Source organism: Mesoplodon densirostris, chromosome 2 (assembly GCF_025265405.1).
Source record: "Mesoplodon densirostris isolate mMesDen1 chromosome 2, mMesDen1 primary haplotype, whole genome shotgun sequence".
Lineage (NCBI taxonomy): Eukaryota > Metazoa > Chordata > Mammalia > Artiodactyla > Ziphiidae > Mesoplodon > Mesoplodon densirostris.
The window spans coordinates 43,280,222-43,302,245 of record NC_082662.1 but is presented as its reverse complement, the minus strand read 5'-3'; the positions used below and the strand labels follow the sequence as shown (position 1 = coordinate 43,302,245).

The 22,024-nt window shown below is 40.4% G+C and overlaps 1 protein-coding gene across 1 annotated transcript in view; it reads left to right on the top strand.

Moving 5' to 3' along the window:
• Positions 1-22,024, top strand: part of FAF1 (Fas associated factor 1) — a 479,002-nt gene that overhangs the window by 436,647 nt on the left and 20,331 nt on the right. The window contains exon 18 of the mRNA XM_060089778.1: positions 1,188-1,403. Coding sequence (XP_059945761.1) covers positions 1,188-1,403 — 216 coding nt within the window. The remainder of the gene's footprint in view (positions 1-1,187; positions 1,404-22,024) is intronic.

The following is a 22,024-nucleotide window of genomic DNA, read 5'->3' as shown; positions in this document are numbered from 1 at the left end:
TTGTGTTGAGATTTTAGAGAACATATATCCCAATTTCTCTCACTCATGTTAATTGGGGGAAATTTTTGTTTTCCCTACTGATGAAAATTGGGAACATGGAAATGTGAAAGTAACCAGGAACACAATATAACTGTGAAGCTGAGCATGCTAATACCAGGCTTACTTGTCTAAGGAACCTGCCACAGTTCTAGGAACAAAAAGGTTTTAGTGAATTTCTGCCACAGGCAGGGACATCAGAGATCTTTAAACTCCTTCCACTGGAATATCTTGAATGTGAAACAACGTAATACTAGATTGAGAACTAGAGCCCAACTCTAGCCATGAGATCTCCCAACAGTTTACCGCACCTGTTTGAGTCTGTGCCACATGTAGGTCCAGAAATGTGGACTTGGACAAATCTCACAGCAGTTTAGTGGCAAACCTGGAACTAGGACCATAGTCTCCTGCCCCCAATAAGCCTGATATTTTAATTTCTTTCCATTCCATTTTTTTATTGTAACAAAATACATGTAACAAAAATTTGCCTTTTTAACCCTTCTTAAGTACAGTTAAGTGGCATGAATTACATTCACAGTCTTGCAACCACGACCATTATTTCCAAACATTTTCATCACCCCAAACAGAGTCTTTCCTCCATTTTGTCGTTAATATATTATCCAGAATTCTACAAAATCTTCAGTCATTTCTACTTGGGAAATGTATGTTCTCTCTCTCTTTTGTGTGCTCGCGCTCTCTCTCCCACTCTCTCTCCCTCTCTCTCTTTTCCTCACCCCCATCTCTCTCTCCCTCTCTCTTTCTCTCTCCACCCGCATCTGTGTGTGTGTGTGTTCGCGTGCGCACGCGTCTTTTGCAAATGCTTCTAATAGCCTTAATTCATACCCTAGAAAGGAATCACAAATACCTGAGCCCTTCAGTAAAAAATAAATTACCTTTCTTCTCTGTGTAGTTACCTATCAATTTAATGTGTCATCAAGGTGGGATTTATTTTAATTAATTGCTTATTGGGCTAATATTAAGAAAATGAAGAACACGTAATTCTGTTGTCCAAGCATTAGGCTTAGTTAATAAATGGGCAATAGCTTTTGATGAGTTTCTAGGAAGCAGCAGGTTTTTTCTTGTCTCTCCCTCCCCCACCCCCCACAATTCCATCCATCAACAGTTTAACACCTGATTTTTGCCCTCTTTAGGCCATCAGACTCTCCTTAGAGCAGGCCCTGCCTCCAGAGCCAAAGGAAGAAAATGCTGAGCCTGTGAGCAAACTGCGGATCCGGACACCCAGTGGCGAGTTCCTCGAGCGGCGTTTCCTGGCCAGCAATAAGCTCCAGATCGTCTTTGATTTTGTAGCTTCCAAAGGATTTCCATGGGATGAATTCAAGTTACTGAGTACCTTTCCTAGGAGAGATGTAAGTTACCATGCCTATCTCGGGAAGTGTGTCCAGATGGGAGATAGCCCATCATTAGGGCTGGACAAAGTAGTCCAAGAAAAGTGCCATGGCACAACTTACCACAAGACCACACACTCAGGAGTCCTTCTTTGTTCTGCACCCCTTTCTCTCCTCAGCCTTTGGAGAAGGTATGGCTTCCCAGGCCAGCAGACATGTGCCTAGTAGCCTAGGTAAGAAATTAGGTACTAGGTCTTCCTTCCTAGTTGTTTCCCCTATTCCAGCACTCATACAGGCTTTCCCAAGATTTCATCTCTGTATACCTTAGGGTAGATCTGAGAATTATGTGCTTAACAGCTTAACAGTCAGATCAGGGTCAATGATTATAGGTTCGTGAACGAGTCATGCTAAACCAAGAGTATTTTGTGATTTGACAGTTCTTACTAGCCTGGGAAGTCAGGGAGGGTTACCTGTATTCACTGTGTATCTGTATTTCAGCAAGGCTTTTGATAGTCTCTCATAGTATTCTGGGGAAAAATAGAGAGATGTAAATCGGCAGGTAGATTCATTGCTGATTAAATGGATGTGTCCAGAAACTGTTGACTAAGAGACTGCTCTCTCCTTGGAGGGAAACAGGAGGCTCTATATTTAATTCTTTATTACTCATCACACTTATTGGCAACTTGAATGAAGACGTTATCAGGTTTATGGATTATGAAAAATAAGATTCAAGAAAGCCTTAAAATAGTGAAATAATAGGCAAAAATGAACTTAGAAAAATTTTACAGAAATATATAGACATAGAAAGAGATGCCTCCATAGGCTTAGAAAACCAATTGCTCAAGTTTTGGATGAAAGAATCATGCTTTAGTAGAGGTTATTGTGGTTGAATTAAGCTGAATATACATTAATAATCTGTTGTGACTCCCAACAAAAAGCCAGCTGCATTTTTAGAGGTATAATCCCAACAAGAGAATAACAAGTCGTAGTCAACTGTTTACAAAGATAAACTACCCCTGAGTAGTCCTTAGACTCCATGCTGAAACTCTGTGCTGTCGCCTGAAGAAACAGGAGATTGGGAGCTCCCTGGCAGTCCAGTGGTTAAGACTCCACGCTCCCAGTTCAGGGTGCACAGGGTCGATCCCTGGCCAGGGAACTAAGATCCTGCATGCCGCATGGCATGGCCAAAAGAAAAAAAGCAACAGGAGCTTATCTAGAACAGGGCTGGTAGGAAGGGAAGGGAAGTGGAAATCATATCATTTGGGGAAATATTTTCCTCTAGAGAAGGCATGGCCATGGGAGATATGATTTTTGTCTTCAGCTACTTGAAAGCCTGCCGTGAAAAAGAGGAATCTGATTTTGTGCAGCTTCAATGATAAAGTGGGACCAATAAGTTGAAAGTTATTGGGAGGCAAATTTGGCCCAGTGTAAGAAAGCCACTTTCTAAGAAAAGAATATTTTGTGTTGTGAGGTAGTGATTTTTCTATTTTTGGAGATAATGAAGCGCTACTGAGTTATCGCTTTTTTTATAGTAATGGATAAATAGGGAGAAGGAGTCATTCCTGGAGTTCCTACTTTACATGTTCCTACGTTATATGAAAAGGGGCTTAGACTAGCTTATCTCTAAGATACATTTTTTTTTAATTTGGGGTATATAGTTGCTTTACAATGTTCTGTTAGTTTCTGTTGTACAATGAACTGAATCGGCTACATGTATACACATATCCCCTCCCTCCCACCCCCATCCCCAACCCATCCATCTAGGTCACCACAGAGCACCGAGCAGGCTCCCTGTGTTGTATAGCAGGTTCCCACTAGCTACCTCTTTTACACAGGGCAGTGCACGTATGTCAATCCCATTCTCCCAGTTCATCCCCCCCGCCCACCCTGTGTCCACACATCCATTCCCTACGTCTTTGTCTTTATTCCTGCCGTGCAAATAGGTTCATCGATAACCGTTTTTCTAGATTCCACGTACGTGCGTTAATATACGATACTTGTTTTTCTCTTTCTGACTTACTTCACTCTGTATGACAAACTCTAGGTCCATCCACCTCACTACAGATAACTCAATTTCGTTCCTTTTTATGGCTGAGTAATATTCCATTGTATATATGTGCCACATCTTCTTTATCCATTCCTCTGTCGATGGACACTTAGGTTGCTTCAATGTCCTGGCTATTGTAAATAGTGCTGCAGTGAACATTGGGGTGCATGTGTCTTTTTGAATTATGGTTTTCTCAGGGTATATGCCCAGTAGTGGGGTTGCTGGGTCGTATGGTAGTTCTATTTTTAGTTTTTTAAGAACTCTCCATACTGTTCTCCATAGTGGCTGTATCAATTTACATCCCCACCAACAGTGCAAGAGGGTTCCTTTTCTCCCCACACTCTCCAGCATTTATTGTTTGTAGATTTTTTGATGATGGCCATTCTGACCAATGTGAGGTGATACTTCATTGTAGTTTTGATCTGCATTTCTCTAATAATTAGTGATGTTGAGCATCTTTTCATGTGCCTCTTGGCCATCCGTATGTCTTCTTTGGAGAAATGTCTATTTAGGTCTTCTGCCCATTTTTTTTATTCTGCTGTTTATTTTTTTGATATTGAGCTTCATGAGCTGTTTGTATATTTTGGAGATTAATCCCTTGTCAGTTGCTTCGTTTGCAAATATTTTGCCCATTCTGAGGCTTGTCTTTTCATCTTGTTTATGGTTTTCTTTGCTGTGCAGAAGCTTTTAAGTTTCATTAGGTCCCATTTGTTTATTTTTGTTTTTATTTTCATTACTCTAAGAGGTGGGTCAAAATTATCTTGCTGTGAATTATGTCAAAGAGTGTTCTTCCTATATTTTCCTCTATGAGTTTTTTTTTAACTTATTTTATTTTTGGCTTCATTGGGTCTTCATTGCTGCACGCGGACTTTTCTCTGGTTGTGGTGAGCAGGGGCTACTCTTCGTTGTGGTGTGCAGGCTTCTTACTGTGGTGGCTTCTCTTGTTGGGAGCACTGGCTCTAGGCACGTGGGCTTCAGTAGTTGTGGTGCACGGGCTTAGTTGCTTCACAGCCTGTGGGATCTTCCCGTACCAGGGCTCGAACCCATGTCTCCTGCACTGGCGGGTGGATTCTTAACCACTGCGCCACCAGGGAGGCCCCCCTCTAAGAGTTTTATAGTGTCCAGTCTTACATTTAGGTCTTTAATCCATTTTGAGTTTATTTTTGGGTATGGTGTTAGGGAGTGTTCTAATTTCATTCCTTTACATGTAGCTGTCCAGTTTTCCCAGCACTACTTATTGAAGAGACTGTCTTTTCTCCATTGTATATCCTTGCCTCCTTTGTCATAGATTAGTTGACCATAGGTGCGTGGGTTTATCTCTGGCCTTTCTATCCTGTTCCATTGATCTATATTTCTGCTTTTGTGCCAGTACCATATTGTCTTGACGACTGTAGCTTTGTAATACAGTCTGAAGTCAGGGAGCCTGATTTCTCCAGCTCCGTTGTTTTCCCTCAAGTTTGCTTTGGCTATTCAGGGTCTTTTGTGTCTTCATACAAATTTTAAGATTTTTTGGTTCATAAAAAATCATTTCTGTAAAAAATACCATGGGTAATTTGATATGGATTGCACTGAATCAGTAGATTGCTTTGGGTAGTATGGTCATTTTCACAGTATTGACTCTTCCAATCCAAGAACATGGTATATCTCTCCATCCGTTTGTGTCATCTTGATTTCTTTCATCAGTGTCTTATACTTTTCTGAGTAGAGTTCTTTTACCTCCTTAGGTAGGTTTATTCCTAGGTATTTTATTCTTTCTCTTGCAATGGTAAATGGGATTGTTTCCTTAATTTCTCTTTCTGATTTTTCATTGTTAGTGTATAGGAATGCAAGAGATTTCTGTGCATTAATTTTGTATCATGCAACTTTACCAAATTCATTGATTAGCTCTAGTGGTTTTCTGGTGGCATCTTTAGGATTATCTATGTATAGTATCATGTCATCTGCAAACAGTTTTACTTCTTCTTTTCCAATTTATATTCCTTTTATTTCTTTTTCTTCTGATTGCTGTGGCTAGGACTTCCAAGACTATGTTGAATTATACTGGCAAGAGTGGACATCCTTGTCTTGTTCCTGATCTTCTAGGAAATGCTTTCAGTTTTTCACCATTGAGAATGATGTTTGCTGTGGGTTTGTTGTATATGGCCTTTATTATGTTGAGGTAGGTTCCTTCTGTGCCCACTTTCTGGAGAGTTTTTATCATAAATGGTTTTGAATTTTGTCAGAAGCTTTTTATGCATCTATTCAGATGACCATATGGTTTTTATTCTTTAGTTTGTTAATATGGTGTATCACATTAATTGATTTGCATATATTAAAGAATCCTTGCATCCCTGGGATGAAACCCACTTGATCATGGTGTATGATCCTTTTAATGTGTTGTTGGATTCTGTTTGCTAGTATTTTGTTGAGGATTTTTGCATGAGTGATATATTCATGAGTGATATTGGTCTGTAATTTTCTTTTTTTGTAGTATCTTTGTCTGGTTTGGGTATCAGGTGATAGTGGCCTCATAGAATGAGTTTGGGAGTGTTCCTTCCTTTGCAATTTTTTTTGGAAGAGTTTGAGAAGGATGGGTGTTAGCCCTTCTCTAAATGTTTGATAGAATTCACCTGTGAAGCCATCTGGTCCTGGACATTTGTTTGTGGGAAGATTTTTAATCACAGTTTCAATTTCATTACTTGTGATTGGTCAGTTTACATGTTCTACTTCTTCCTGGTTCAGTCTTGGAAGGTTATACCTCTCTAAGAATTTGTCCATTTCTTCCAGGTTGTCCATTTTATTGGCATAGAGTTGCTTGTAGTAGTCTCTTATGATGCTTTGTATTTCTGTGGTGTCCGTTGTAACTTCTTCCTCATTTCTAATTTTATTTATTTGAGTCCTCTCCCTCCTTTTCCTGATGAGTCTGGCTAAAGGTTTTTCAGCTTTGTTTATCTTCTCAAGGAACCAGCTTTTAGGTGATTGATCTTTGCTATTGTTTTCTTTGTTTCTATTTCATTTATTTCTTCTCTGATCTTTATGATTTCTTTCCTTCTACCAACTTTGGGTTTTGTTTGTTCTTCTTTCTCTAGTTCCTTTAGGTGTAAGGTTAAATTGTTTATTTGAGGTTTTTCTTATTTCCTAAGGTAGGATTGTATCTCTATAAACTTCCCTCTTAGAACTGCTTTTGCTGCATCCCATAGGTTTTGGATCATCGTGTTTTCATTGTGATTTGTCTCTAGGTATTTTTTGATTTCCTCTTTGATTTCTTCAGTAATCTCTTGGTTATTTAGTAATGTTATGTTTAGCCTCCATGTGTTTGTGTTTTTTACCTTTTTTTCCTTGCAATTTATTTCTAATCTCATAGTGTTGTGGTCGAAAAAGATGCTTGATATGACTTCAATTTTCTTAAATTTACCGAGGCTTGATTTGTGACCCAAGATGTGATCTATTCTGGAGAATGTTCCGTGTGCACTTGAGAAGAAAGTGTAATCTGCTGTTTTCAGATGGAATGTCCTATAAATATCAATTAAATCTATCTGGTCTGTTGTGTCATTTAAAGCTTGTGTTTCCTTGTTAATTTTCTCTCTGAATGATCTGTCCATTGGTGTAAGTGAGGTGTTTAAGTCCCCAACTTTTGTTGTTTTACAGTCGATTTCCTCTTTTAGAGCTGTTAGCATTTGCCGTATTTATTGAGGTGCTTCTATGTTGGGTGCATATATATTTATAATTGTTATATCTTTTTCTTGGATTGACCCCTTGATCATTACGTAGTGTCCTTCCTGGTCTCTTGTAAAGTTCTTTATTTTAAAGCCTATTTTATCAGATATGAGTATTGCTACTCCACCTTTCTTTTGAGTTCCATTTACATGGAATATCTTTTTCCATCCCCTCACTATCAGTCTGTATGTGCCCCTAGGTCTGAAGTGGGTCTCTTGTAGACAGCATATATGTGGGTCTTGTTTTTGTATCCATTCAGCAAGCCTGTGTCTTTTGGTTGGAGCATTTAATCCATTCACATTTAAGGTAATTATAGATATGTATGTTCCTATTACCATTTTCTTAATTGTTTTGAGTTTGTTTTTGTAGGTCCTTTTCTTCTCTTGTGTTTCCCACTTAGAAAAGTTCCTTTAGCATTTATTGTAGAGCTAGTTTGATGGTGCTAAAGTCTCTTAGCTTTTGCTTGTCTGTAAAGTTTTTGATTTCTCCATTGAATCTGAATGAGATCCTTGCCAGGTAGAGTAATCTTGGTTGTAGGTTCTTCCCTTTCATCACTTTAAATATATCATGCCTCTCCCTTCTGGCTTGTAGAGTTTCTGCTGAGAAATCAGCTGTTAACCTTATGGGAGTTCCCTTGTATGTTATTTGTCATTTTTCCCTTGTTGCTTTTAATGATTTTTCTTTGTCTTTAATTTTTGTCAGTTTGATTACTATGTGTCTCAGCATGTTTCTCCTTGAGTTTATCCTGCCTGGCACTTTCTGTGCTTCCTGGTCTTGGGTGGCTATTTCCTTTACCATGTTAGGGAAGTTTTCGACTATAATCTCTTCACATATTTTCTCGGGTCCTTTCTCTCTCTCTTCTCCTTCTGGGACCCCTATAATGTGAATGTTGGTGCGTTTAATGTTGTCCCAGAAGTCTCATAGGCTGTCTTCATTTCTTTTCATCCTTTTTTCTTATTCTGTTCCACAGCAGTGAATTCCACCATTCTGTCTTCCAGGTCACTTATCCGTTCTTCTGCCTCAGTTATTCTGCTATTGATTGCTTCTAGTGTATTTTTCATTTCAGTTATTGTAATGATCATCTCTGTTTGTTTGTTCTTTAATTCTTCTAGGTGTTTTTTCTTTAATTCTTCTAGGTCTTTGTTACCCATTTCTTGCATCTTCTCGATCTTTGCCTCCATTCTTTTTCTGAGGTTCTGGTTCATCCTCACTATCATTATTCTGAATTCTTTTTCTGGAAGGTTGCCTATCTCCACTTCATTTAGTTGTTTTTCTCGGGTTTTATCTTGTTTCTTCATTTGGTACATAGTCCTCTGCCTTTTCATTTTGTCTGTCTTTCTGTGAATTTGGTTTTCATTTCACTAGCTGGAGGATTATAGTTCTTCTTGTTCTGCTGTCTGCCCTCCGGGCGGATGAGGCTATCTAAGAGGCTTGTGCAAGCTTCCTGATGGGAGGGACTGGTGGTGGGTAGAGCTGGGTGGTGCTCTGTTGGGCAGAGCTCAGTAAAACTTTAATCCACTTGTCTGCTGATGGGTGGAGCTGAGTTCCCTCCCTGTTGGTTGTTTGGCCTGAGGCAACCCAGCACTGGGGCCTACCAACTCTTTGGTGGGGCTAATGGTGGACTCCAGGAGGGCTCACGCCAAGGAGTACTTCCCAGAACTTCTGCTGCCAGTGTCCTTGTCCCCTTGGTGAACCACAGCCAACCCCCACCTCTACAGGGGACCCTCCAACACTAACAGGTGGGTCTGGTTCTGTCCCCTGTGGGGTCACTACTCCTTCCTCTGGGTCCTGGTGCGCACACTACTTTGTGTGTGCCCTCCAAGAGTGGAGTCTCTGCTTCCCCCAGTCCTGTCAAAGTTCTGCAGTCAAATCCCGCTAGCCTTCAAAGTCTGATTCTCTGGGAATTCCTCCTCCTGTTGCCATACCCCCAGGTTGGGAAGCCTGATGTGGGGCTCAGAACCTTCACACCAGTGGGTGGACTTCTGTGGTATAATTGTTCTCCAGTTTGTGAGTCAGACACACAGCAGTTATGGGATTTGATTTTATTGTGATTGCACCCCTCCTACCATCTCATTGCAGCTTCTCCTTTGTCTTTGGATATGGGGTAACTTTTTTGGTGAGTTCCAGTATCTTCCTGTTGATGATTGTTCAGCAGTTAGTTGTGATTCCGCTGCTCTCGCAAGGAGTGAGCGCATGTCCTTCTACACCACCATCTTGAACCAGTCTCCTGAGCTTGTCTTTTAATGCCCAGTCAAATGTCATCTCCTTTGGGAAGCCCTCCCCATCTCCCAGGCTCCTCACTTATGTACCCGTTGCAGTTTATACATTCCTCTCTCATAGGACTTGTCCTTTTGTTCTGTAATCATTTACAGAGACTATCCATATCATGTTCATGTCTTATCTCCCCTGAAGTTCCCAGCCTGGTGCCTCACATATAAGTATTCAAGTTACTGTTGTCAAGCGTTAATAACCTCAGGTCTGATCCTAAATTCCTGATTCCAGAGTGAACTAGAGAGGCTGTTCCAAATGAGAACCGGTGCCCTAGGCCCTCCCAGATTCCAGACCCAGGCCTAAACCCAGAAAGCCCACCCAGGACTCATTAGACCTCCTAGACCTAGGGATGGGATGAGAGTTAATGGCCCTTCATCCTTCTCTGAATGCTCTTCCAAGTCTAATGACTAGTGTTTTTGCAAGGCTATTCTGTGACAGCCATCTGTGTCTGCAAGGATTAGGATCTAATTTGTAAAAGTCATCTTAAATTACAGCCAAACTAAAGACTGTTAAAAAGCACATCGTAAGACCTTGCCTTTTTAATAACAAATAACATAAGACTTAGCTCTAGGAGTCTTACTGTGTCTTTAGCCTTTTTTCCACAAAGCAGAGACTAGTTTCTCACCAAAGGACCTGTTAAACATTCTTCTGTGTCCCCACCCCCAAATCAAAACAATACTTCATGTTAAGATTTCCCAACTGTCCAACTATTTACTAAATGTCTGCTGGGTATACCACTGAACTGAGCGCTGTGGGACAACCAAAATAGCAGCAGACACGGGCCTTCCTGGGAGAAGCTGATTGTCAAGATACTGAGAAGACTGTGTTATTTGTTAGTTTTGTTATGTTGTTTTCCATTTTGCTAATAACAGTTACTAAGAGAGGAAGTAATATTCATTTCAGAGCTGCCGTCATTAAGCCCTACCTGGTGGGTATGTTCGAGCCATGTGAACATCATTGGCCCATTTGCCTTACTAGGGCATTGCCCTGGCAGTGAGGTAATTGAGTCTAAAAGCTGACTCCCCCCTACTACTTACCCTTTCTTGGAGTCAGAGTAAGGGGCCCCTCCAGGCCCAAATTGCCCTCTGGACCTGCAACTGTCTGGCACCACTCAGTGTGAAGTTGTCAATATCTCCCAGCCTTCCTCTTCCCTTTTCTTTCTGCCTTTCTCTCCCACCGCTCCATCTTCTTTCCAATTCTACTTCACCCTTTTAACCCTCTCCCCCTTCTTTCCGCTCTTCCCTCCTTTTTTTTATTTGTTTGTTTAATCCCACAACTCTTCTCCTTCCTGCCTCCTCTCTTTTCTTTCTTTTCCGTACTCATATCCACCTCACTCAGAGAAGCTCCACCTACAACTGGAACATGAGGTCTTTCTATTTATCAAAGGAGTGCAACCTACTGGGAAACATGGATGGTGATGGCAGTGAGCTTCAGAACTGGTGGCCTGTGTGCCTTGTCACTTACATAATCACACAGCCCCCATTCTTGCCCCAAGAACTTCTCTTCCTCCAGATCTATAGCTGTGAACCCCCAAAACAGGCAAACATGCATGCAGAAATACATTATCAGAAATTTTATATTCTAGAACAAAGAGGAACAGGAGAGTGAGTATAAACAAACTCCTAGCAGGGATTTTTACAAAGTACACCTTCAGTAAAGGTTTCTTTGAATGAACTGGGAGGAAAGCCTTACAAATTTAGGGTACACAGATTCCTTCCTCAGTCACCCATCCACCTTTGCTACACTAAGCACCAAGCTAAGCACTAAGCTCAGCACTGGAAACACAGTGTTGAAAAACAATAACATAGTTATTACCCTTGTTGAACTTACAGTCTGTATGCAGAAGCTACTGCTGGAAGACATTTGACTTCACTGATAATACAAGGATATCGTATTTGCCACCATAAGGAAATAGAAATAGGTTAATCTGCATGTCATGCTGGTATTCATTCTTTCATAGAGTAAAACATTTGCTGAGCAACCACTTGGCCCACCTCCATACCAGACACTGATGATATAGAAATAAAAGGAATTGTTACTGACCTTGAAGCGTTCACATTCTAGTAAAAACACACATGTAAAGCAAATTGCATTACAGATCATACCGACAGTTGGAAGGATAGGTAATTTCAGCCTGCAGTGATAAGACATTATAAAGGAAATGAATTTGACCTGAGCCTTTCACAGAGAGCTGTTGGGTGAATGGAAACGGAATAGCTTAGTTAAAAGTAAAAGTTTCAGTGGTACTTAGACCCGTATCTGAATCTCACCTCATCACATACTTGTTTTATGACATTGGGCAACTTACTTGGCCCTGCTGAACTTTTAGTTCTTCACCTTTAAAAGAGAATAATATCTAGCTCAGAGAGTTGTGATAAAAGTTAAATAAGTGAATGTAAACTACTATGTCCCTGCCATGTAATAAACAGTATCTGCTATAATTGTCCTAAGTGGAGAGAGGCAGAAGAGGTGGGAAAGGTTTACAGCTAAAGAAAGCATGATAGCGGTGAATTCTTCCACTAGAGCAATGATGGATATTTCCATTTAAAATATCCAAATGCTCCAAACCAGACAAAAGAATGTATCTTTGGAATCATAATATCTCATGTTTGAAAAGAATCTCAGAGATATCAAAGCCAACTGTCACTTTACAGATGGTAGAATCAAAGCATGGTAAAATTACACACTTTCCTTAAGTCACGTGGTCAATTACAATAGCAGAGCTGACCCTAAAACCCAAGTTTTCTTATGGCCATTACTGTTTAAGATCATTGGCTCCTTTTAAAATTCTGTTAATAGATTATAGAGTTCCACCTTAAAATTAGAGCCAAAGAACAATAGAACTTAAAAAATCAACATTAGAGACCACCTAGTAAATGCAATAAATTGCATCTCCAAGCACCAATATTTTAAAATATTCTGTACTTCAGTGACTTTCATATGTTAATGTCTCTAATATTGCAGTGGAACTGATTTCCAATTTATGTTAGACTGAGTTTGATTTTTTTTAAAAAAAGAAGAAGAACCAGAAGGAAAAACTTTAATGCCATTGAACTACCTATACCTTAAAAGCTTTGATTTCAAGATAAAGCAAGATGAAGCATGTAATCAATGAAATACATGTTAAAGTTACTACTGCTGAGCTTGTTCCATTCCCCACAGATATTGTGTATCACCAAATCTAATTATTTGAGATTTTCCAGTAGCCCTAAATAATCGAGATTCAGAGAATAAGAACTATGATTGTGGGATCGAATGCAATTAGTATCTAGTTGGTCACAATATTAATTCTGACTCTAAACTTCTCTCAAATCTGTTTTTTTTCTTTTCCTTGCCCCCACACCACTGCCCAAGTCTTCATGGCCCAGATTAAACCTCACAGCATCCTAATTCATCTCGCTGATTCCAATCTTGCCTACCCCACCTCCTATCAGTCCTTCCTACTGTCTCTCAAGTTATTTTTCTGAAACATAGGTTTGATGATATCTCATCTCCCTCCTGCTTAAAAGCCTCTAGTGGTTCTAATGCCCTACAGGAAAAAACGGTAAACTCCTTCCAAAGCATACAAAAGCCTTCATAATCTCATGCCATCTCCTCCCGCCATCCCCAACCCCTCAGTTCTTCTCACTCCCTCCATTACTTTTCTACCACATGCATCCCACCATTTAGCCACAATAAACTTCTTGACTGAAAGAAACCAAAAGATCTTACTAAGATGCAGATACATTCACAGTTATCGCACTCCTCTTCTTGTCAGCTTTGGGAAGTAGCAAGATAGGTGGTAGTCTGTGCCATTCAACAGATATGCAGGCCTGAGGTGAAATGACTTGCTTGAGAGCACACATTCAGTTAATGACCACTCAGGACTGCAGCCCAGGCTTCTCAGTTGCTTTATTTCCAAAAGCAACTTTGTAAGGAAAAATGGTCCTGGAGTATTTTGACCACAGGACACTTGAGTTTATAGGTTGAAGTCATTTGGTAAACTGTTTACATAATATTTACAAAAGAAACGAAATAGCAAGGGATTTAAAAGAATAATATAGCTGCTTCTTAAATAAGTCTATATATGAAACTCTAATCTGGCATAACAGCAGTCTAATTAAAGGAAAAAAATATTGTTTCTAGCAAGGGTGGTTTATATTTCTTCAGGTTATTCATTTTTTTTAAGAAATCTATTATTTTCTAAATTGTAAGTTTCAATTTTTTAAGTAATGAGATGAAGCATCCTCTGCCTTAATAATGCCTTACATGCAGAATCAATCTGAAAATTCATAGCTTTTGGGGGCCTCTACTTTATCGTTGGAGTGATTGAGGAGAGGGGAATAGAGAGAAAACAATGGTATAGAGGAAGGAACTTTGGACTGAGAATCACATGATTATTGGCTGTGCAACCTTCAACAAGGTACACCCTCTCTCTGTATCCCAGTTTTCTTTTCTATAAAACAAAAGCAATAAATTCTGCTCCCAGGACCATAGCATGGCTCAAATAAGGCAGTGTATATGAGTGCTTTGTAAACTGTGAGATACTGTCCAAATATGAAGAGTAAAGATGATCATGATGATTCTCCGATAGCCAAGTGTGCAGGATTAAAAAAATTTTTAATAGTATTTATTGAGGGCTTACTATGTCCTGTATGCATTATCTCATTTAATCCTAAAAACTATTCTAAAGGTCAGTATTCATACTGTACGCACTGAGAGGGGGGAAACTCAGGCACAAAACTTGTGCAATGTCATAGTATATATCAGAACCAGATACAAACCTGTGTGTGTGTGATTCTGGAGTCTTTGCTCTTAATCCCTATGCCATTACGCTCCTGAGCCAGGTAAGGAATAAATTAGTGAGGTAGTTTATCATCTGGAAAAATACTTTCAATGTGTAAATGAAGCTCAGTTCTATACATTTGGAAAGGTTGCATTATCTCTGATTTCTTTATATTGTCCTTGTAATTTTTATTCCTAAGTCACAGCCAGATGTAGGTAAAGTATACACTTAGTTGTATTTCATACTCTGTTTATCCAGGCACTGTGCTAAGTACTAAGGAATGAGGTACAGTCCTTCCTTCGAGAATACTCTGGCCTCTCATATAAATAATCCTCATAGTGCAGTTCACGCAGTGGGTCCTAAGAGTAGTCAGACCAAAAGGGCAAAAGAAGTCAGAGCTGGCCTGGGTGACCAAGAAAAGCTTTGTAAAGGAGGTAGCAGATGAACAAAATTTTGAGATGATAGGATGTCTGGTGGGCTGATAGGGGAGAACATTCTCCAGCCCTTGGGCCAGCTTAAAGAAGGAATCTAACTTTGGAAAGTTCAAGGCATGGCTAGACAATGGAGCATAGACCAGATTGATTGAAATATGGAGTTTGTATCATAAAGTTCTGAGAAAAGGCTGAATGGGGATTGTATAAAACCTAGAATATCAGGAAAGGGAGCTTGGCTTTATTCCATGTAGTTTGTTGAGGAAGGGGATGACATGGTCATCATGGTTATCTTCAACGTAAGAACAGTTAGCCCTACACTACTCCATAATGTACAAATTCACATTGCCTGGCACATAGTAGGTGCTCAGTAAATGTCAATTCTCTGATCTCTTTCTACCCTTAATATCTAGGGGATCTCATTCATCTTGTGGCTTCAATTACCATATATACAGTTGTAGCTCTGAAGTGTGTATCTCCAGCCCAAGCTTTCTCCTGAACTCCAGACATTTATACATACAACTGCCTACTCAACATCTCCATTTTATGTCTGATTGGCATCTCAAGTTAAACATAGTCAAAACTGAACTCCTGATTTCTACCCTCCCCCAAATCTGCTCCTCTTGTAGTCATCCTCACCTCACTAAATGACAGCTTCAGTCTTGTTCAGGCCAGAAACTTGGGATTTATCCTTGACTCCTCTTTCTCTCTTTTTCTATCCAACTCATAAGCAAATCTGTTGGTTTTACCTTCAAAATGTATATCCAGAATCTGCTTCTCACTGCCTGCACAACTAAACCCCAGTCCAAGCCACTGTGGTTTCTTGTCTAGATTATTGTAATGGTGTCCTCCCTCCACCTGCATACCCTCCCCCTTTCAGTCTTTTTTTCTAAAAAAACAAAACAAAACAAAAAAATAGTTTTGTGGTTTTTTAAATATAAAGCAGATCGTGTCATTTCTCTTCTCAAAACCCTGTAATGGCTCCCCACCTAGTTCTGAGTTTTTGAAAGGCCCTCCCTGATGTGACTCCCTGGCATTTCTCTGACCCCGCTCAATCTTTTTCAGTCACCCTGGCATCCTTGTTGTTTATGAAAAACCACGAAACGTTTTCCCACTTTGGCTCCTTGTACTTGTACTGTCTTCCTCTAGATATCCGTATTGCTCATGCCCTTACTTCCTTTAGGTCTCTGCTCAAATATTGCCTTTCCACTGAGGCCTTTTCTGACCAACCTATATAAAAAAACAGTCCTCCTTCCCTCTTCTCTGTTGCCACCTTCCCTACTCTGCCAGACTGGCAATCCCTATGCCTCTTACCCTGCTTTATTTTCCTCTACTGAACTGATCACCATCTGACATAGGTAATAATATATACTTACTTGTTTATTATCTACACCCTACTAGAATAAAAGCTTTTTGAAGGTGGGAACTTTACTTATTCACTGCTATATAGCTGGCACCTAGAACTGTACCTGGAACTTAATCGATGATCAGTAAATATCTGTTGAATGAATGAATGAAGCAGACAAACAACCTGAGAAGTAATAATAATGCTGCCTACCACTGTGTGAGTTCCCATTGTGTGTTGGGCAGCTATGCTATGCACTACACAGGTATCATTTAATTGAATCCTTACAACAATCCTGTGAGATTGGTATTATCCTTACTCCATAATTGAAAAAATTAAAGGCACAAAAAAACAGATTTAAAACCCAGGTCAAGAATCTATTATACCAAGCAAATATTATCTCCATTTTACAGATACAGAAAGTGAAACTCTAAGGGTTTTGAGCAAGGTCACCTAGCCAGGAAGTGGCAGAGCTGGAAATTAAATATGAAGGTGCTGATTCTTTTTCTGTTCTATCTCACTGGCAGTTTGGAAAGATGAATTGACATGGAAAAAGACTGAAGCCAGAATAGTCAGGGGATGTTGCAGTACTTAAAATAAGACTGATAAAAATGCAGCCAAGCAGGGGAAGATTAGAGAGATGGTTGTATGTAAATTCTAATGCCTAGACTAAGTATTGTGATAAATGGTTCCATAGCTTTTCCGGCCCTCCCTATACTTGGAGTCAGACGAATCCTATTCTAATGCTGGCACTTCTATCCACTTTTTGAGTTACACTGAGTAAATTATTTCTATTTTCTATATTTCAGTTACTTCATCTTTCAAGTGAGGATAATATCAAGCATCCTCACAGATATATTGTGATGATAAGATCAAAAGTGATAATGAAAACACTTGGTAAATGGCAGAGGGCCATGCCATTTGATTTGGTAATGCTGAGTTTCTTTGATCCATCTCCAGGAAGTCACTGCTTTTGACCTGTCTCTTGCCTTTAAAAAATAAGTTTTTAGACACATTCCTCATTCTTAATGTGAGGTGACCTGCTCTTTGTCACTTGGATTATAAAACACCCTTCCTTGGAAGAAAGTCCACTATTTATTGTAGTTCCTTTAGTGCAGGAAAAATGTGTTCTGAGCATTGGCAGTCATGATGGGGGAGAGGGCATGATGCTATAGTATAAAGAACGAGTTACCAGGTGGACCTTGGATGTGTCACATAATCTCTGTAAAATGGTTCCTTCACCTGTAAAAAAGCAGATAATAATAGCCACCTATGGGGTGGTTGTAAGAATTAAGTGAGGTGATTTGAGAGCGAGGATATGACACATAGTAGGTACTCAGGATATGTGAGGCTTTAAGACATGTAGACCTTGTGCTGGGAAGGAATAACACAGCTCACCATGCTCATGCCCCTGGGCAGGGCACTGTGTGTAGGATGAAACCACACCATCTCACTTTCAGTCAGACTTTCCTGTGAGGAAGTATATTCTCTCCTCCTCCTTCCGCATCACTGTTTCCATAAAGCAGAATCCTATTAGTTGGGATTGGATGGAAATGTGACTAAACACCAAAGAGGTTTTCAGTAAAATATGTTGGTACAATTTTTTGCTTAGTTTCAAGACGAGTTGGGTCTAAGCCTTCCGAAAGTGAGGGATTGCTGATGTGAAAGTTTTCTTTGAAATTTTTATGCCTGATTTGGTGATCTCTTTGCTTCTCACAGCCTTTTCCAGCTTTTAGTCAGACAAGGATAATAATAATTATTAATGTGCCACTCTGTGCCAGACACTTTAGAAAGTATTCTCTCAATCTTTATACAAACCCTAAAGCATAGATAGTAGCCCCATTTTACAAATAAGATAACTGAGGCTAAGAGACATTAAGTACCATTTTCAGGGTCACGTACATAGTAACTGACATATTTGTGATTTAAACCTCCAGAGCCTATGCTGTTTATCCTAAACGGGAAACTTTTTCATATAATGTGTTGGGGGGTCCCCAAGACCCACCTCCAGGTTCCATGATATTCTAGGAGGACTCACAGGACTGAGCATAGTCATATTCACAGCTGTGATTTGTTACAGCAAAAGAATACAAAGCAGAATCAGCAAAGAGAAAAGGCACACAGGGCCAAGTCTAGGGAAAACCAGGCAAAGCTTCCAAGGGTCCTCTCCTAGTGGAGTCACACAGGATGAGCTTAATTCCCCCAGCAATGGTTTGGGACAACACATGTGAAATGTTGTCAAGCAAGGAAGCTTTTTAGGGACTTAATGCCCAGGGGCTTAGTTGGGGGCTGATTATATAAGTACCCTCTGCCTGGTTCATAACAAATTCCAGAATCCGAGAAGGAAAGCAGGTGTTCAGCATAACTATATCGTTTGCACAAACGATTTAAGGTTAGTGAGCTACTCTTATCGGTTCTGAGAATAGTGGGAAGCCTCCTAAAAGCCAAGTTCCCAGACACCAGCCAAAGGCTGACCTTGTAAGCAAGCCTTTCAAAGAATAGCAGTCAGGCCTGCTATATGTTAACTCTTTTCTGCAGACATCATGCCTTTTGCTCTTGACCAAGGCATCTTTACAGAAAAATTATGATCAGTAGGAAGCTACACACAGAGTGAGAAAAACCTGTAGTATTGATCTCAGTTATTTATGCTTTTTAGGGATCCTGGACTCAGCCAGTTAAAACAAGTTCCATTAACCATTAAAGTCTGTCTTAGAAAGCCAGATGGCTTCCTCTTTGAGTTTCTGTATTAACCCTTTTTCTCACCTTGCCCAAGGAATCGGTTCAGGTACAGCACAATTCTAGCCAAGATGAAGCTGACCTGAACGCCTTCCAATACTGAGGCAGTGTCATGATATCAGGGTACACACCAGAAGTACAATCACAGAGGGCATTCATGGTACCCCTGGAAACAAAGTTTACAAGTGTTAGAGCACCCCAAGCAGGACATACATTAGTCAGGGCCACTGTGATACCTCCCACCATTGGGTTCTCAGTCAGCAATTTAGTTCAGCCCTTGGTTTCAGAGGGACTGCCTAAGGCAGTCTCAGTTTTGCTTATCCGTGACACCAGTTCATTCACCTCATGAATGTAGAAGGCATCTGGATGCGTTCTGTTTGGAAGTTAAGGAGCTGAGGCCACCTCCGGCTGCCTCATAGTCACCACTGTCATGTGTGATTGTAGACTCAGCAGTCAGTTTGAATTCAAAGTGGTTGCAGCAGCTTGGAAAGGCAGCATGGGGAGTTTTCCTTCAGGAAGAGGGGAACGTTTCCAGGAACAGTTTCGAATAGCAAAGATTTTAACACTTTCTTCCTCCCTTGCACCCACCTCCCCTGCCAGGTGCCAGGGTTTTGATTTGTTTTGTTTTATCTTCTTTATAAAATCGTTGTGTCTCAGCAGTCATAATTTTACCTTTTTTTTTTTATGATTATCCCCTACTTTCATCCAGACCTTTCCTCAGGAAGGACTGTATATGCAACAGGGCCAAAGATTTTTATAGAAAATCATTTTTATACAGCTTAACCAGAAAGGCACATCATGTTTAGGAATTGGTTAGTACAAAATCCTTAATTATGAAAAATTTTCAAAACAACTTTATATAACCTCCCATCCTTTTTGTCCTGTTCATTTATCCAGTGAGCAGCCTAGAAAAGATCAATCCCTTTTTGAGAACAGTTGCATTTAATAATCAGACTGTCTTTCTAAGGTGTGTGCTCCCAGGGAAAGGTGAAAGAAGTAGAGTCAAGCTATTTGTTAGTCCACTGTTGGAAACTGCAACTATTCTGGGAAGTTGAACACAAGTCATGAGCAGTGAGACATCCCCCAAAGGAAGTCAAAAGTCCATTCTGTCAAGAGTGGGCAAGGAGGTCACACTCCTTGTGATATGCTCTCCCCCAACTTGCAGGAATGCATTCAGTCTCTGCATCAAATATAAACCCGTCAGCAGCTTGATTTTATTTACTTATTTTTAAAAATAAATTTACTTATTTATTTATTTATTTATTATTGGCTGTGTTGGGTCTTCGTTGCTGTGCGTGGGCTTTCTCTAGTTGCGGTGAGCGGGGGCTACTCTTTGTTGCGGTGTGCGGGCTTCTCATTGTCGTGGCTTCTCTTGTTGCGGAGCACAGGCTCTAGGCGCACAGGCTTCAGTAGTTGTGGCACATGGGCTCAGTAGTTGTGGCTTGCGGGCTCTAGAGCTCAGGCTCAGTAGTTGTGGCACACGGGCTTTGTTGCTCCACGGCAAGTGGGATCTTCCCGGACCAGGGCTCGAACCTATGTCCCTTGCATTGGCAGGCAGATTCTTAACCACTGCCCCAACAGGGAAGCCCAGCAGCTTGATTTTAGATGGTCCCATCAAAAAACAAGCTCTTTCCTGTTGGAATTTGTATGTGACCCAGGTGATACAGACAACATCCATGATACTTTCACAATTTCAGGCGCCACCCACAGGTATCCTAAATCTACAGTGGTCCCAGAATCAAAGTCCTGTTCATTGAGCCTATGCTTGCTTGCAGTTCAGCACAGTACATTCTCATGCTGAAGCCACTCACAGCAGGCAATATCAGGTTTTAGTTTAGAGTCAGGTCTGGACAGTTAGCATTTGTGGAGTTAGGATTCCAATAGAAGTCAACAACTTTTCTTCAACAGCAGCAAAGCCAAGATGCTATAGGGACAGACAGCTGTGTTACAAGTTCAAGTGACAAGCAGGCTTTCCTAAGCCTTTTTGGTCTTGTCCAAATTTACCTACTCAAAAATATGCGCAGTATGCTGGAAAATCATTAGCCTCTAAAGATCAGACATCTGATTTTATAAGTACCATTATCAAACTAAAAACTGCTTTTTAAAACTCCCTACACGTATCTCTGTCTGGAGATTGCCTCTCTTGTCTGTGTTGTCTCCCTTTTTCCAGAGCCTCCAATAAGCAAAAATCATTAGTTCTGGAGACTTGTTCTGTTACTCAAAGAGTTTAAATTCTAACCCATTCACCAGCAGCAAAAAGCAAGGCAATCGTGTTCTACTAACACTTTTTCTTTGCGGCTTTCCCTAATTGAGCTGATTCCTTTAGCATTTATGAAATTAATTAGTACTGTATAATGTTTTATATCAATTTTTACCATATACCCAAATGTAGTAGCCACAAAACGATTATTTTTTTAATTCCCGCTTTTTTTCCTCATTGCAAATTTACTTAACCCTCCAGAAGTAAATTTAGCATTTAGAAGGATGATATTAAATTTGCTGGGGGAAGATCCCTCCTGGAATGCAAGGGAAGTCAGGAAGGGAGCCATACTAGGCTGCTGCAGCAAGGGTAACAACAGCCAAGAAACGGCTGAAGTATTTTTCTCCCTTAATTTTCCCGCTGGTTTATCTAAAATTGTGCTCCAGTCCAGGGAACTGATTTAACTTTTTTTTTCCCTCCCACTTAAAGGAGAGAACAGTACAAACTTTTAACATTTTTGACCCATCCAATCTCTTGCCACCTGGAAAAGAGAACAAAAACCAAAGGCATTACAAGGCTGTACCTTTTTCCCCTCACGTTAGCCAGTACAGCCAAAAAGCAGTCAGGGGAGCCAATAAACCAACTCTCCTGGAATTGGATCTATCATTTTAAAATTCCGTGAGGTAAATTTTACCTCTTACAACAGACCATCAGCTGAGCTGCTGTTTCATACCATGGACAGATGACTCTATATCCACCCAGGCACCAAAGGTTCATCATTCCCTGCTTCTTCATCCTTTTTTTTCCCCAAAAAACAGTGCTTCCACCATATTTTGATGAGCCGGGTTAGGCTTTTGAATCCCACTTCTGACACCATCTGTGGGGCAGGCGTCCCAAGACCACTCCGGAGTTCCATGATTCCATAGCAAAACTCAGCATGTAGTCATACTCACAGCTGTGATTTATTACAGCAAAAGGATACAAAGCAAAATCAGCAAAGAGAAAAGGCACATGGGTTGTCTAGGAGAAACCAGGCAAAGCTTCGAAGGGTCCTCTCCCAGTGGAATTACATAGGATGAACTAAATTCCCCCAGCAATGATTTGAGACATGTGAAATGTTGCCAAGCAAGGAAGCTTATTAGGGACTTCAG